The sequence below is a fragment of the Artibeus jamaicensis genome, unplaced genomic scaffold (genome assembly GCF_021234435.1).
Source record: "Artibeus jamaicensis isolate MK-2021 breed Jamaican fruit bat unplaced genomic scaffold, CSHL_Jam_final contig_1132, whole genome shotgun sequence".
Taxonomy (NCBI): domain Eukaryota; kingdom Metazoa; phylum Chordata; class Mammalia; order Chiroptera; family Phyllostomidae; genus Artibeus; species Artibeus jamaicensis.
In genome coordinates, this window is record NW_026521221.1 from 8,229,683 (window position 1) to 8,246,478 (window position 16,796).

Sequence of the window (16,796 nt, forward strand, 5' to 3'; positions counted from 1 at the left end):
CTAAGATGGCTCAGAGCCACCCTCCTCCCCCGACATGACTCCCTCTATCTGGTGACTTGTTTCCAAGTGTCTCCACAAGCCCCTCTTCCTCTCAGCCCGGACCCTCACGTCTGATCCCCCGTGGACTCTAAAGCACTTAAACACAGGTTTAAACCTAAACTTGCGATTATGCCCCCACTCTCCCTCTTCTTAGGCCTCCATCCTGGTGGGCGGCTCCTGGTTATCCCACAGACCTGGGCCTCGTCATTGACACTTTCTCATCCTCACGCCTGGTCGCCTTGGGCAGCTGCTTCTGGCTCATTTCTCAGTGCTCAGCTTTCAGGCTGTATCCTCAGGAGGACGTTCCCAGCCTCCAAGCCTGAAGGAAGGGTCCTTCCTATGTCCCCATCCCACCCTGTGCTTCCAGTGTCACCACCCAGAACCCTAATGGCTTATGGATGCTTTTCCATATTCCCCATGAGACTCTAAATTCTGTGATAGCTGGGCCCATTCCTGAAATCAACGTTATTTCAGTAAATGAACACTAAGGTGTATAAGTATGATCTTATATATTGTAAATATAGTCTCTTCTGTAAAAATGAAATATTTCAGTATCTCAGATTGGCAAAATGGTATTTGGCACAGGAGACTATGATTTTCAGGGGCCCAGGCACCTGAATGAGGGTGAGATGAGCCCATGGTCTTCCTCTAACGGGATCTTTTCTGCGGGTGAATCAGGCTGCCTCCTGTGAGCCTTCACTTCTCTTTAATAATTGACTCTAGAGTTTATCAGAAGGAATTAAGTAGAGCTTTGTTCTTAAACACAATCTCTTTCTCCCCTTTTTTGAAAACTGGGATGCTTGACTGCTTCCAATTTTCTGATACTTTTCATATTCTTCATAATTTCTTAAAAAAAAACCCCCACCAACCACAGTGCCTTGATCACAACCACAACTTCTACCTACACCACCCTCCCGCCCATCTGTCCAGGTGCTTACTGGGCCCGGCCCGTGCAGGCCCCTGAGAGCACCTCATCGGGTTTGACCCCCTCTCAGACACGGCCGGGCGCCCTCCGCCATCTCTAGATCATTTGCTTTGAGGGAAAAAGAGGAAGCAAAATAATAGCCAAGTAGTTCTGCTTTCTGTTCATGTTATAGCAAGAGTCCCTAGCAGTGGGTCTATTACTTCCTGACTCTTTTTCTTGTTCAAAACATGCCTAAAAAGGCTTTTTAAAATGTGGGAGGCCTTTCTGCCTTCTCAGCCCACTCACTCCGCCTCTTAACGCTTCACGCTACCCATGAACTTTGTTCCCACCCTTGCTCACCGAGCCTGGCCCCTCTTTTCCCTATGAACATATTTAAATACTATTGAAAGGTTTAAAACACGATTAATCACTTTACTGAGCATTTTATAGGCAAGCATTGTACCTTGACTTTAGTAACTTGAATGTTGTGAAGAAGATGTTTACACACTGACAAGAATATACAGGGAAAAAGCCATACGGGGATTGTGTGGTGGTGACTCCTTTTTTCCTCATGCCTACTCCTTAGCTCCTTCACTCTTCTGCTCTTTGAGCTACTTCCATTTCTTTTCCGTTTTCACTGATATTTAGAGAAAGAGAGAAAGGGAGAGACATTGATTTGCTGTCCCACTTATTCACGTGTTCACTGATTGTTTTTTGTACGTGCCCTGACCAGAGATTGAACCTGCAGCCTTGGCGTCTCGGGATGATGCTCTAACCAACTGAGCTACCTGGCCAAGGCCTCCGCTTCTTTTTTTTGTTTTGCTTCTTTCTGGCATTTATTTTTATTTTAAATTACTGCACAGAGATGCAGAAGTTTCTTGATTGGCACAAACTGCAGAATTATGGAAGTTAAATAAATCATAGGATGCTTGGAATTAGAAGACTGAACTGTTTTATATTTTCATTGAGATGTAATTCATAGACCACACAATTCGCCATTTTAAACAGTATAATTCTGTGGCTTTTAGCATATTCACAAAGTTATGCAATTAATACCACTATCTAATTTCAGAACATTCCCATCACCCCGACAGTCAGCCCAGTCCTCGTTAGCGGACTCTCTTCCTTTCGCCACGTGGATGTCCAGCTGCCCCGCCATCATTTGTTGAAGAGAATATTCTTTGCCCCAGTGAATTGTCTTGGAACCCCTGTAAAAACGACTTTGCCGTTGATGTGTGGGTTTATTTTTGGAATCCCAGTTCCACTCGACCGATGGTACGTCCCTCCTTCCGCCAGCACCACGTCCTCGTTTGCTGGAGCTTTGAAGTCAATTCTGAAACCGGGACATAGGAGAACTCTAGCTCTGTTCTTTTTAACATTGTTTTGGCTATTCCAGATCTCATGCATTTCCAAGTGAATGTTAGGATCAGCTCGGCAGCTTCTGTGAAGGAGGCAGTTGGAAATCTGGTCAGGACTGCACTGAACCTACAGACCACTTTGAGTACTACTGCCATTCTAAGAATATCAACCATGAACACAGGATATCTTTCCATTCATAAGATTTTCTTTAATTTCTTTCAACAAAGGTTTGTAGTATTTTTTTAAGATTCTATTTATTAATCTTTAGAGGGGAAGGGAAGGAGAGAGGGAGAGAAATATCAATGTATGGTTGCCTCTGGTGTGTTCCCTGCTGGGAACTGGCCTGCAACCCAGGCATGTGCCCTGACTGGGCATCGAACCACGATCCTCTGGTTCACAGGCCCACGCTCAATCCACTGAGCTACACCAGCCAGGGTGTGTAGAATTTTTTTTTAAAGATTTCATTTATTTACTTTTAGAGAGAGGGGAAGAGAGGGAGCAAAGGGGAGAGAAACATCAAAAGTACCCCAACCAGTGAAGATCTGCAACACATCAATCTTTTTTTTAATTAATTAATTTATTTTTAGAGAGACCGGAAGGGAGGGAGAAAGAAAGGAAGAGACGTGTCAATGTGTGTTTGCCTCTGGTTGCCTCCCACACACCCCACACTGGGGAACCTGGTCCCTCAACCCAGGCATGTGCCTTGACTGGGAATTGAACCGGTGACCCTTTGCTTCGCAGTCTAGTGCTCAACCACCAAGCCACACAGGCCAGGGCAATTTTACTTCTTTCCTGTCTACATGGCTTCTATTTCTTTTTCTTGCCTTAGTCTCTGACCTTTTAAAATACAGCTTCTTGAGTGACTTGCCTCTTCTTCCCTCATTCGAAAAATTTTCTGGGAGAAACAGACGGAGGGTAGGAGGAAGAAGTAACCCGGGCTTTTAAAAATCCGAAGTTGTAACGGTGTGGTCCGAACTGATTTCCAGCGAGCATCGTACCCTCTCAGTGGAAGCGTCCTCCTTCATAGCACCTGAGCCCAGGGATCTTCTGCAGGAAATCTCTGGACTCTGTTTTTCTTGGGTTTTGCACACAAGCCTGCCCGAGCCCAACAGCTACCCTTCCTTGGCTGTTACAGAGCCGCAGATGTGATGGCCACGTTCCCTGTGCTCATCTCTCTTCCTTCTCTGGCCAATTCTTTCTTGCTGGTCAGAGGCAGAACACCAACAGTTCCTCTCACTGCGTTCTCTGGCTTATGGGAAATAAAACTGTCAGGAGACGATAGGTTTATCAACTGTTCAGCTTCTACCCCACAGAGACTTTGACAAATACCCTTCATCACATCTGAAGTCCCCTTCCGGGCCAGTGTTGTGAACCATGTGAGGGGAGCCCACTCCTTCCAGTCGTCCTCTCCCTTGCACTGGCAATCTCCCATCGGAAGCAAGCATCTTTTATTGACACTCAGGCTCTTTATCCACTCCAATCCTGGAATCCTTTTCGTGATAACAAGCCACACACGTAATTTCCTCACTCTTACCCTATTTTATTGGGGCTCCTAGTTTTCCCAGTTGTGGGAAAAAAGGAAGAGTAAGATTCCATTAAAAAGGCATGGAATGCACACCAAAGGCCTTCCATAGTGGCTTTATGATGAGGTCAGTGTTCCTCAGGATCAGTGCAGGCTGTTAGCAGTAACTTCTTTGGATGTGCAGAAAGCCAGGTAGAGAGAATCTGAAACTATGTAGACAGGTGCATCCCACAGCCAAGTATGAGTTTCTAGTGATCGGTGGCTACAGCATATAACACAGGCAGCCTCAGAGGAAAGAGCCACGGACGCAGGCAGGATCCAGGACGGTCAGCACCCTGGGCCAACCCTTCTGCTTCCCAGTTACAGTGCAGATCTCTAGAGTGTAGCTGCCCTTTTGTTTTTGTTTCTAAATATATTTATTGATTCCAGAGAGAGAGAGATGAAGGGGGAGAGAAACATCATTTGGTTGCCTCTTGCACATGCCCTAACCAGGAATTGAACCTGCAGCTTAGGCATGTGCCCTGAGTAGGAATTGAACCCGTGACCCTTTGGTAATACTCTAACCAACTGAGCCACACCAGCCAGGGTGGTAGCTGACCTTTTGTTTGGAGCTTTCGTCCCAGGAGCCAAATCTCATCCTAGCTCCACTATGAAAGAAAACTCAGGTCCCTGGTGCCTCACCAAGCTTCCTATCTGCCCTGATTTCCTTCTAACTTCACGGGTCCACTTTGTGCCTGCTACCCAATATCAAAGTCACTGAGGCCAAGGGAGGTCTCAAGAGCAAGTGATTTCTGACATGGTAACTCCTCCTTCACCCTTTGGTTGCACATGGCTCAGTGCCTCCTGAGAAGTGGACCACTTGGATGGAGTTTCCAGGAGTCAGATCTCAAAAGTCTTAAAGCTATGCTTAGCTATACCACAAATTCCACCAAATAATAAAGCAAAGAGTGAGAAATAGTATAATGCAATAGTAAATTGAAAAAAAGAGATCAATTCATGTTCCTATGAATTGTGTTCTCCTGACTCAGGCTTGCTTATTATCCAGGCTATGGGAGCACATCATGAACCACATCACATCCAGGTTGGTACAGCATCAACAAGTGCTCCCTAATCACACAGTCATAATAGAGCCCCTGTGGCAAAGACAGACAGGGGAACTGCCCGGGGTGCTGTGAACATGCCACCACTAATGTCTAAGATTACTATAATTATAACAATGCTACCTCCTCATCTTTTATCTGTATATTTCAAAAGGTCTACCTCCCACTCTTGTACAAATTGGTCATAACGCTTCATTACCCCCTATATTTAAAACTTGCTAGTATTATTGAGACCTTAAATGTATTGTCATCTTTCAAGATACCAGTTACTATAATATTTCTATGATTCATTTTGAGTGTCTAAGGTGACATATTTAATATTATTTTCAACATATTAATAAGCACCAAAAGAGCAATTTTGAAATTATTTTCTTCAGTTTTCCTTCACATTTAAGTTACTGTCTAGAGCAGTGATTTTCAACCTTTTCCATCTCACGGCACACATAAATTACTAAACTTTTGCAGCACACCAGAAAACAGTTTTTTCCCAGTCTGACAAAAAAAAAGTATAATTTTGATTCATTCACACCAGACAGCTATTGTTGCGTTGGCTGTTGCTATTTTATAATTTGACAATCTAAGGGAAAAGAGGTCAGTGCCCCTGACTAATAGTCAGGTATTGCCTATTTTAAAAATTCTTGTTGCACACCGGGGTGCCGTGGCACATCAGTTGAAAATTGCTGGTTTGGAAATATATTTCAATACAGTATATTTGCTTTGCTAAATTCATTCATAGAGTATATGAAGACCTATATTGAACATATTTCCTGTAGTGACAACTACTCTATTTGTAGGAACTATTTAGGTCACTGGAGTGGAGAAAAAGAGGCACTACTTAATAGAAATGGCATGTATCCAAATATAGATACAGTTTTCTGAACACCTGTTGAACATCAATGATGAAGAGATTGTAATTTTCAAAAACCCTGGACAAAAACCTTAAATGACCAGTCACTTTGTTTTAACTGACACAGGGTTTTAACCCAGGAAAATAAGTTTCTTAACCAAAGAATGGAAAGTCTTTATATTTCAGAAGCTTTAGAAGTAAAATAGTTTTTTCAAAAACCTGTCTCGGTGTCTATTAATTTTCCATCAAAAGTCACTTCTGAGGAAGCAATATTATTTGAAACTTAGGGCATGCACAGTAATTGTTTACTTTTGGAGGCACAGTGGACGTGACAAATATTTTTAGTTGTCAAGGGTGAACCACCCGCCTAAGAAACGGAAACTAAGGAGTAGTAATATGACACTCCCCTTTAGTTCCACTGGGTGCGGTTTGCTACCCGCAGCTTACTTCCTATGGCAGGATAAAGGTGAGGCTGTGCAAGAGGTTTAAGAAGGTAGCCTCTCGAACCCTGCCTCCACCACTGTGGTGGGGGTGGCCAGCCACCTCAAGGGCAGAGGGCACGGGCAATACCCTCTATTGTTGCCATTCATTCATTCATTCATTTGTTATGATCCAGGCACTGTGTTACAGGCTTAACTCTCCAGCTATGACTCACTAGACCATTCCAATACCCCGGCCACCAACTGTCCCCATTTTCAGCCCTAGGCCTCATTCGCTCATCAAGAAGATGCTTATTATAGACTCCTTCTCCCGGGTTCCCAGGCCAGGGTGACAGGATAAAAAGCCGGTCAGACTAGTGCCTTTCCAAAAGCAAGGAAGGAAGGTTCGTAGTACACGGAGAAGGGGTTCCTGGGATCATCCTGCCCGCGTGAGGAGAGCTGGCCCCCACTCGGGCGGCCGCGCCCTGGGGCGGGGCTGTGCTCGCCACGCTCGGACGGGGAACCTGAGGTCACTTCGATTGTGGAGCCGAGGGGGTTCTGTGAAAGAGGAAGTGGGCGCTGCAGGAAGCCAAAGGGCGGCAGGAGGTTAGAGATTACACGCGTACACGTGCGGAGGACCACCTCCACCTAGGTGGTGGCGGGGCAAGGGTCCCGCCACCAGGCAGGGATTAGGAGGGGGTGGGGCGCGTTACCTGATAAAAGTGGTCTTGCCCGTGCTGTACTGGCCCACCAGAAGGATCATGGGCTTGTTGTCGAAGTCTGCGTCCTCCAGCGCCGGCGAGTGGAACTCGTGGAAGCGGTATGCTTCCTCCAGTGGTAGCACCTTGCGCAGGTAGAGGGAACGAAGGCCGCCCGTCACCGTTTGCACGGCGTCCGCGCCGCCCGCGCGCTCACGCCCGCCTGCCTGCCGCCCCATCCAGCTGAACATCCTGCCGTAGGTCCGCGCGTCCACCGGTCCGCGACCCGCACTCGCACCCAACTCTAATGTTCGACCCTCCTTAGCTTGTACTGAGCTGTCCCAGCTGCGCTATCCGCCTCTTAAGATGGCCCCGCCCCATCGCCGTTGCAACCAATCTCCAATCGCAACGTCACGGGCTATCCTTCATTATTCAAAAGACTCCCTCAACTCCTTCCTCATTGGGCTGCTGCCAGCGCGTGTGGAAGTGTCAGCCAATGGAGAGGAGGTTCTTAATGAATTATTGATGACGGAGTCAGTCTGGTGAACTAGGGCTGGGAGAGGGTGTCTCTCCCGCCGGTGACGCACAACCGACATCCGAGGGATCTCGTTGGAGTCTGGGTCTCCACCTCCGGCCAGGTGGGATCGGCTTCCAGGCAAATCTGAGCTGGCAAAAAAAAAAAAAAAAAAAAAAAAAAAAAAAAAAAAGAAAGAAACAAAACAAAACAAAAAACGAACGTCCAGAGGCTGCTTAGTCTCCTGGAATGTTCTCTCCTCCCCGCCGTCGATACTGAAGACAAAAGTTCACAGAGTTGACAGGCAGGTTCTTTCTACCTGCTTGTAGGTTATTGTTACCTTTATTTTATTGGTGGAGATTGACTCACGGACATAACAGTCAAAATTTGAAGTAGGGGAAGTATATGAAATCTACGTGGGTACATGTTTTTGGTACTTCAACAAACTGCCTGCACTTAACTCTGGGTCGATTGAAGACCCTGTGCCCTTAGCTTTCTTTATTTGACTTTCTGTAAAATTGAAGATTTAGTCATCATTCTCATTGATTGCCAATGTCACATTTGACATGTAAAAGAGTTAATGTTACCTCCCAGTTGTCTCTTTTTCAGGTAAAAAAAACAACAACACTTACCTAAATTGAGATTGGAAGAAATAATCAGCCATCACTTTGGATGGCCTAGGTTACAGGGTTTGTTTGTTTTTTAAAGAATGTTTTTTCAGTTGTTTTAGAGCATTTCTCAACTGTGGTCCACAGAGCCACCTCATGAGAATAACCTGAGGTGCTTGTTAAAAGCGGATTTGTGGTCTTTACACCAAACTTGCTGAGTTAAAATAATAAGCCTGGGGTGGAGCTCCACAAGGGCCCCAGGTGACTCTGATGTGTATCCCACATTGGGGAAAATATGATGTACAGCAGTACTTCTTAAACTTGAAAGAAAGGCAGATTCTGACTCAGCCGTTATGGGGTGGGGCCCAGAACTCCCCATTTCTAATGAGCCCCCAGGTGTTGCCAATGCTGCTTGTACGTGGACCATAGTTTGATGCCAAGTCTGTACTGAAGACAGAGCAGGACTTGGCATCACAAGACCTGGGGTTGATGACATGAATTGATGGCTATGTGACCTTAAGTGCAATGTTACCATTCTGCCTCAGTTTCCTTATTTGTACTGAGGAACTCCTTTAGAGTTGTCTTGTGGATCACCTATTTAGAGGAAGCTAATGATGGAAGGAAAAAGAAAGCCAAGAAAAAAAATAAAACTAGATATTGGCCTCATGTTAAAATAATGCAAAGATTGAAATGTAAAAATGAAACCTGCTATAAGAAGATACAGTTGAAGATTTATAAAATTTTAGAAAAGACCTTTTAAAAACTAAAGACAAATTATGAAGGAGAAATAGATTTAAAAAAAATGTACTTGAAAAGTAACTAAATAAAAAAAATAAAAAAAAATAAAAATGATGTCTGGAAAAGAAGGGGAAGGGGCTGGTCAAAGAATATGTACGAATGACCCATGGACATGGACATTAACTGTGGGAGCCAGGAGTGGGCTGGGTGGAGAAGGGAAAAGGGGAAAAACTGGGACAACTGTAATAGAATAATAATAAAATTTTTTTAATTTTTTTAAACTGAAAAAATGATGTCTAAGTCCCTACTCTATATCAATAAATCAGAATAAAAAAAAGAAATTATGAAGGAAAAGATTGATAGATTTGTCAACAAAAATGAAAAAGCTTTACTGTGTTTAAAACATACATAAAAAAACAAACCCATATAAAAATACTCTTACCATGTGACCCAGAAATCATGTTTTTTAGTACTTAACCAAATAAATTTAAAAGTGAATACATACCATTGCTATGGAAAACAATAGGGTGGTTCCTCAAAAAACTAAAAATAGAACCACCACATGATCTAGCAATTCCACTTTCGGGTTTTTGTTCAAACGGATTGAAAGGGTCTCTGAGAGATATTGTGCACTCAGGAGCATAGCAGCGCTACTCACAATAGTCCAGAGGGGGAAGCACCCAAGTGTCCACTGACGTTTGAATGGATAAACAAGATGTAGGATCCTACTATGAAATATTATTCAGCCTTAAAAAGCTACTACAATGTAGATCACATACTGCAACCTAGAACCTTACTACAATCTAGAACCTTAGAACATTATGTCAAGTGAAATAAGCCAGTCACGAAAAGACAGATAGTGTGTGATTCCACTTACTTTACAGACCTAAATTAGTTAAATTTATAAAACAGAACGTAAAATGGTTGTTGCCAGGGGCTGGGAGGAGTGTGAAATGGGAACTGTGTTTAATGGGCACAGAGTTTCAGTTTTGCAGAATGGAAAAACTCTGGAGATCTGTTGCACAACAATGTGAATGTAGTTAACATGACCGCACTGTACACTTAAAGATGATTAGGATGGCATATGTGAGGTATTTTTTACCAAAAAATTTAAAAAAGTGAATGTAAAGGCTTTTTGTGCTTTTGTAAAGAATAATTAAAGTATCCAATGAAAAGGAGAAGCCCTCAAATGAGTAATGATCTCTAAGTTGGAATGATAAGTGATTTTAGTTTCCTTCTTTATGTGCTTTTGAAAGTTTGAATTTTACACAATAATCATATTCTTGTTTTATAATCAGAAAAAATTATGGAAGAGAAAATTGTATTGTTTTTAATCTTAGAAAAGAAGAGAGGAAGGAAGGGGGAGAGAGCGAGTGGGTGAGCCAGCGGAACGTCTGGCCCAGAAGATACACCATCATGTCTGCCTTCCTTCTCTGTCTCCTTACAGCGACCACATCAGCCTTCTTGTTCTTGTTCTTGTTCTGGCGTCTGTGGAGGGGGGAGAGGGACTGATTCTCCCCAGGAGAGTAATCTTGCATCCATTTGCAAGTCATGATAGTCTTCTAGTCTTCCTTTTCCAGCCTAAACAATCCCAATGACAGTCACTTGTAAAATCTGAATTCATTTGTTTTTCAGGTTAAATCTTCTTAAAAACCGTTCCATAGGGAGTGATATTGTTGCCTGAAATTTTGTTGTATTGAATAATTTTTAAAGTAAGTAACTTGGTAATAAGATTCACAACTTTCTTTGCTATATGAAAATTACAATTGTAATTCTTGAGGAAGGTTTTTTCCCACTTCTTGGTAATCTGAGGGTCACAAGGTTTGCTGTAGATCATGTCTAGCATCTAACTCCAATGACTTTAAATTCCAGTGTGGTTGAAGACCCGAGAGATGCATGGTCAGACGATCAGAGGGGGCACTCTGGCCTGGGAAGAGCCCCCTTCACTCTCAGACAACTTCTCCTTTTTCTGTGGCCACTTAGCTGGGCTGCTGCTGCCTCTTGGAGATGCAGTGTTTAGGACGTGCAGGTGGAGATGTCTGGTGGGAACTTGCAGAAAGACCACCAGTTGTCTATAAATTGTCCTTCTTAGTAATAGAAACACATTGCAAACTAGGTAAAAACAAACTTTTCAAGTCTGCCTGCAGTTCAGTGTCATCATGAGGCTGAGTTCTAGTTGCTGATAGTTGCCTGAAGAGTGTGTGGGACTTGCAGGAAGTTTCCTTTACAGAGAAAGGAGTTCCATCTTTCTTGCCCCTTCTTCCTTCTCGTAGTCTGGGATGTGGATGTAATGGTTGGAGCTCCAGGCCTCGTCTTGGACCACGAGCCCAAGGACGACACAGGGCTGGTAGCCAGGGAGCTGGAAGGAGTGGCGTCCAGATGCATCAGTGAAGTGCCACACCAGCCTCGGACTGCCTCCCTGTGGGCTTCTTTTACATGAGTGCATTTAAGTCACTATTTGTCAGGTCTCTGTTCAAGGTTAAAGTAATTCCTAACTAACATGGGATTTGTTACTGGAAATGGAGATTGCAGTAAAAAACCCAAGATGTGACATTTATTTAGTGGAAGAGGGGCAAGGTCAACTTTAAGGATTCAGTGATTACAGTATGGGATTTAAAACTTGGCTACACCTTTTGTTGACATGCTCCTATTAAGAGATGGGATCTTCGTCCCCTACCTTTAAATCTAGGCTGGCTTGTGAATGCTTCTGCCAGTGGAGTACAGTGGCAGTGATGCTCTGCGACTTCTGAGGCTGGGTCATAATGCTCCATGCAGCTGCCACTATAATGCTTACTTCTTGGAGCCCTGAGCTGCCATGTAGGAGGACTGGCTATTCTGAGACCACCATTCTGGGAAGGCCAAATGAAGGTGCTGTGGCAGACAGTCAGTCAAGCTCTCCCGGTCCTTCATCCTCCCCAGCCTCATCCCAAAGTGGATCCTTTAGCCTCAGCTGTTCCAGACCACAGCCATCTGAGTCCTGCCCAGCAGTTCAAGTCATTTGAGCCGAGGCCCCACACACAGAGCGGATAAGAGGTGTCCTTGCTACGCCTTTTTGAAATTCCTGACCCACAGAACCTGTGGGCATAATCAAATGGTAGCTATTTTTTTATGCCATTATACTTTTGGGGGTTTTCTTGCTCAGCCATAGATAACTGGAACAGCTGGTAATTTTTATTATCTTGTTAGGATAAAAGTTTAGTTTTCTTCCACGGAAAAGAAATCCAGAGCTAGGCAGACCAGGACTAGTTTGGTGTCTTCAAAGTCAGCAAAAGTTCAGGCCCCTTTGTTTCCCCGGCTGCCAGGGACGTGGACATGATGGGTGGAACTCCAGCAGCCATATTGAACCAGAAGGCAAACTTGAAGGTGGCAGAAGCAAGAGCTGAAAGGAGCCTGGGTCTTTGACAAGAAATAATGTTCTTCTGTCTTGTACGTAAGCTCTCGGAAGTATGGGGTCAATTGTTAATCCTTTTTATTGTTCCAGTGCCTACAACAGTGACTGGCACACAGCAGGAAGGCAGTAAGCATTTGTGAGTGGAAGTGAATTGCACTGCTCTTGGCAAGGAAGTCATGGGAAGGGGGGGGAGGGTTTAGGAAGAAGGGAGTGGTTAGCTGTGCCAGCTGCTGAGATCAAGTAAGATGAAGCCTATAATGGGCCAGTGTCATTTGACTCAGTGTATCTGGAAACTGGGAGGACACTGGTGACCTTAGGGAGAAGTGTCTTCATGGGGATGCAGAAGCAGAACACATCTGCTGTGGGCCAGGGTGATGGGGCTACACAGCGGTGGGGTACACTGGCTGCCCTCCTGGGAAGAAGAAAGGAGACAGGAGGAGGCACAGTGGGGGAGACGGGAATTTTATTTAACTTTTCTTTTTAATCCTGTTACACGCAGACAGCGGGGAAGCTGGGGAGGGAGCCTCCCTGACCTCTCCAGGACACCGACTGCCCTTGCCCCTCCCAGGACTGAGGGCACTCTGTCCTTATCCTCGTGTGGCCCCTACTCATTTTCCTGCTCTGCGACGTCACCAGCATTGTTTTAGAAGCCGAGTCACCGTTCAACTTCTCAAGTCCAAATCAAACTCTTTTCATGTTTTTCCCCCTCAACCCAAGTCTAAGTTCCTGGAAGGCGGAGGCTGTTTGCTGACTGCGACCACTGGGCACTAAGTGCTTAGCTGGTGTGGGCCGCCCTTCCTTCCTGCCCACCAGCACTTCCTGAAAACCCTCGGAGCTTCAAACAGCCTGGGTCAGCAAGAGTGGGTGCTCTGCTGGTTGCTGACGAGGCTTAATAAAAAGAGGAGCACCCCACCACAAGAAGGTAGGAACCCCTGCAGGAGAAAAGGAAGCTGTCCAGGAGAGGAGAGATGGGACAGAAATGTCCTTCAGATGTCCCTGGCAGTGGCCAGGCAGGAATGAGGGCAGGAGTATGCATGCTTTACAGCATCAAATATGAAAGCAGACGAGTCAACAGCATTTGCCCACATGGCCATTTTATTTTGTGCTCAAATAATACAATGGTTTTAGACATGTCACTCTACATACTTCGTTGAACCCAAGGCAGGGCTGCCCTCACCTGACAGCAAACAGGTCTTGCTGCGTGGCTCGCTCTGATAATTGAAGGAGATCCCGTTTGTTGCAGGTGGAAGGAAAAGATGTCAAAGTGGAGACAGCTCTAGTGGAGGGAAGGAGTGGCCTCCCAGGACGGCGTGATCTGGATGGGGACCTGTTTTGCAGGTCCAAGAGCCTAGTTTATCAGTGGCTCAGGGGAGCCAACTGCTTACACTTTTCAGGCTTACGGGAAAGTATGGCATAAATCCACACCTCTCAAACTTTTTAATATGCACACCCATCTCCTGGGGGTGGGCATCTGGGCATCAGAGGGGAGGTGGGACTCTCCTTAAAAGGTAAATTGATTCAGTGCAGCTCGGGTGGGGCCTGACATCCGGATTTCTAACCAGTTCCCCGCCACACTGGGAGTAGCAAGGATGTACACTGGAGGCCAAAGTTTCTACACTTTGGGTACCTGTCACCACTTGTCTCCTAACAACCAGAGAGCGCTGTGGCCCACAAAGAGCAACACGTCTTCCAGGTTTGCTGAGCTTTGTGCAGACCACACGCCTTTCTGGTCACACCCTCCATGGCATGTGGCTTGGGTTACATATTTTTAAGTTTCAGCCTGACGAGGGACCTGGGTACTTTGATTTGATTTCTATGTCTCAGGGCTTTCCCAGAGATTCATCTGGAAATGATCTCCGAGGATGACCTTTTTCCTCAGGGCTAACCTAGTCCTTCCTGGGTAGACCCTTCCTAGTTTCCTTCTGTCAGGGTGACTTGCCAGGAGCTGGGATGTGCCGGCCATGGTGTTTACATGATAAATAAGAGGAATCCCATTTAGAAATAAATAATCCCATCTGGAAAACAGAAGGGAGGGTGCAAAGAGAATTGAGAAGTGCTCCTGGAGCAGGTTGGTCAGTGGGTGCTGGCCTCTCGGAGCGGACGGCGCCGGGCAGCACTGCCCACCTGATGCCTGGATCCATTTACCTGCCTACACACCCCTGAGCTGCACCACTGTTTCTTGTTCAATGTAGCTGAGTTGCAGACTTGGGCTTTGCCTGGCATTTCGTTGGAGCTGAATGGTCAGCTGTGGCCACCTGCTCAGGACCACGGGAGTCAGCAGTCCTTGGGCCTCAGTGGCTGAAACCCTGTCACCTGTTTGGCTTCGTTGTTGAAGAGACCAGATGTCTCCAGCACTCCATCTAGACCTTCTAGTAGCATGCTATTGATATCCTGATTCATAAAAATAAAATATAATTGCCTATAAAATTCACAAGAATATAATTGTCTTAACATTTAAAAAGTGTTTTCCCAGAGAATGCAGCAGAGTGCATTCCCCAAGGTCCTCTGTGCCAGGAGGCAGAGCGGAGCAGAAAGGGGAGGGCGCTGAGCTCTGGCTCTGAGTCTGAGGTTTCTGGGGGGCCAGCCTCCTCCACGGGCATTGCCTTCATCTCCACACCATAGGCCTGTATGGGAGCCCGTGGCTACTGGACTCCTTTCCCTGTGAGGAAAGAATTTTTTAAATTGCAGTGGGTATAAAACCCCAATACATGCCTTGTTATTTTCCTATGGTCTCTTGCTCTCTCTGTCTCCCTCAACTTTTTTAAATTTTACTTTTTTGATAGAGAGCCCAGGCCAGCCTGCCTGCATCCCTTGCCAGAGAGCACAGCCGACTGCTGCGCAGGCGGGGCAGCCCCGATGGGTTCCTCACTGGGGACGGTGGGAGCAGACGCAGGGTGGGCCGGGCTCCCCGGGGCTGCGGGACACTGGCTCCTCTGTAGTTTCTTCTTCTCCACTGCCATCCGCAAGGCCTGAAGGAGCTTGTCCTTGTTGTTCAGGATGTTGTACTCGCAGAGGTTCACTAACTTGTCAAAGGCGTCCTCCGTGTACGTCAGCTCCTTGGTAGCGTAGGGGGTTTTGGGGCCATAAATGTTAACCTGGCCCTGCTCCAGCTCCTCGGGGCTTCGCACCACACCTGGAGGCAGCAGAAGAACTCACTATGGACTCTTATTATGTTAGGTTGTAATGACGTGTGTCCTAGCACTGCCCCTGCCCACCTTGCACACACTTCCATGAAGAGGTGTGCACACACATACACAGGTACACATGTGCACACACACACACACACCTCCAAGCTCCTAGGGCGTGGACACGGCTTGCCCATCCTAGGGTTGCCCTGGCACCAGTGCAGTGCCAGGAGCATAGCTGCACGTCAGTAAATGTTGAGTGACTGAGTCTGAGAATAGAGTTTGACACTCCCAGCATATGGAGGTGTGGGGGTCTTTTCTTTCCTGCCAAACAAGGTTGGCTCAGACTGGAGCTAAGCCAGGCTTCCCATTAGTGCTATTAGAAGACGGCATAAATTAAAGCCAGGAGCTCGCAGTCCAAGGCTGGTTAGTGGGTGGTGGGAACAGAGCTCAGAGGCAGCTTACCTGGTGCCTTGTACTTCTGGAAGGTGTCGTTGATGAGTGGGAAGAAAAGCACAACGGGGGCACCAGGTTCCTGGGAGTTCTCCATCAGGCAGCACTCCTTGAGATGACTATTCCGCTCCTCTTGCATGTTGTATTCGGGGAAGGGGATGTTCTGCACGTTGCAGTACTCACAGGTTTGTTTCATTGGCTAGAATACCACAGGAGGACATGTTTGGGTATTAGGAGGGGTAGGGGTGAATAAGAAGCACAGAGATCTGCGAGCCAGCTTCCTAATTTCCCCAGCTAACAACTGCTTGGCCTATTTGTGCTATTTTTAGAACAAAGTCAGGTCAGGACAAAGGGCCCGAGGCAGTAGGATTGACGCGTGTCCAACTGCGAGCTCCTTCCCCAGGGACAATGGACAGAAGCCCTTTTGTTGAAGCTTCACCCAAAGGCAGACCTGGGCTGATAGGGGGGCCGCCCGAGGGTGACTGGAGCTGAGACACACACAGCCGTGGCAGGCAGGCTCCTGGGGCACCTGCATGGGCTTTGGGACTGACAAAGTGTCACAGGGCTGCAAAGACTCTGAAAGGGTATTTTTATAAACGTGGCAGAAAGAATACTGGACTCAGAGGGTCTGAATCCCTGTTTCACGCCCCCTGTTTCACGCTCACTAGCTGTGTGATTTGAAGCAAGCCCCTTACCCTCTCTGTGCCTCAGTTTCCTTTGCTACAACAGGGGAATAACAGCAGTTGTGCTGTCTACCTCAAAAAGCTGGTTATCATAAGGATCCAGTGAGACCACATGTAGGAAAGGATGCCATCACTCATTTATGAACTTAGGTCATTATCGTTGTCATCCTATCATTGTCTACGCTTTGCTTTTCCTGGGTTCAGGATAAGACTGTATTAAAGTAGACCAAAAATCAACTTCTTTTCCTTAAAAGGCCAGAGCATTTCAAAAGCAAATAAACAAAAACCTCTGGTCCTGGTTCTTGAGTATAATTACATGAAGAGTCTTACTCCCTGGGAGAGGGGGAAAGTTTGATTATTTTGGAAACGACCTTACAAGCTCTCGAAGTGGTATAA

At 46.1% G+C, this 16,796-nt stretch overlaps 2 protein-coding genes across 2 annotated transcripts in view; both read right to left on the bottom strand.

The window, feature by feature from the left end:
- Positions 1 to 7,236, bottom strand: part of EHD4 (EH domain containing 4) — a 73,407-nt gene extending 66,171 nt beyond the window's left edge. Inside the window, exon 1 of the mRNA XM_037161727.2 lies at positions 6,904 to 7,236. Within this exon, the coding sequence (XP_037017622.2) occupies positions 6,904 to 7,139 (236 nt within the window). The 5' untranslated portion in view covers positions 7,140 to 7,236. The remainder of the gene's footprint in view (positions 1 to 6,903) is intronic.
- A 6,002-nt stretch (positions 7,237 to 13,238) lies between these two features.
- Positions 13,239 to 16,796, bottom strand: part of PLA2G4E (phospholipase A2 group IVE) — a 34,036-nt gene continuing 30,478 nt past the window's right edge. Inside the window, exons 19-20 of the mRNA XM_037161761.2 lie at positions 15,730 to 15,916; positions 13,239 to 15,272 (exon numbers count right to left, since the gene is read on the bottom strand). Coding sequence (XP_037017656.2) covers positions 14,908 to 15,272; positions 15,730 to 15,916 — 552 coding nt within the window. The 3' untranslated portion in view covers positions 13,239 to 14,907. The remainder of the gene's footprint in view (positions 15,273 to 15,729; positions 15,917 to 16,796) is intronic.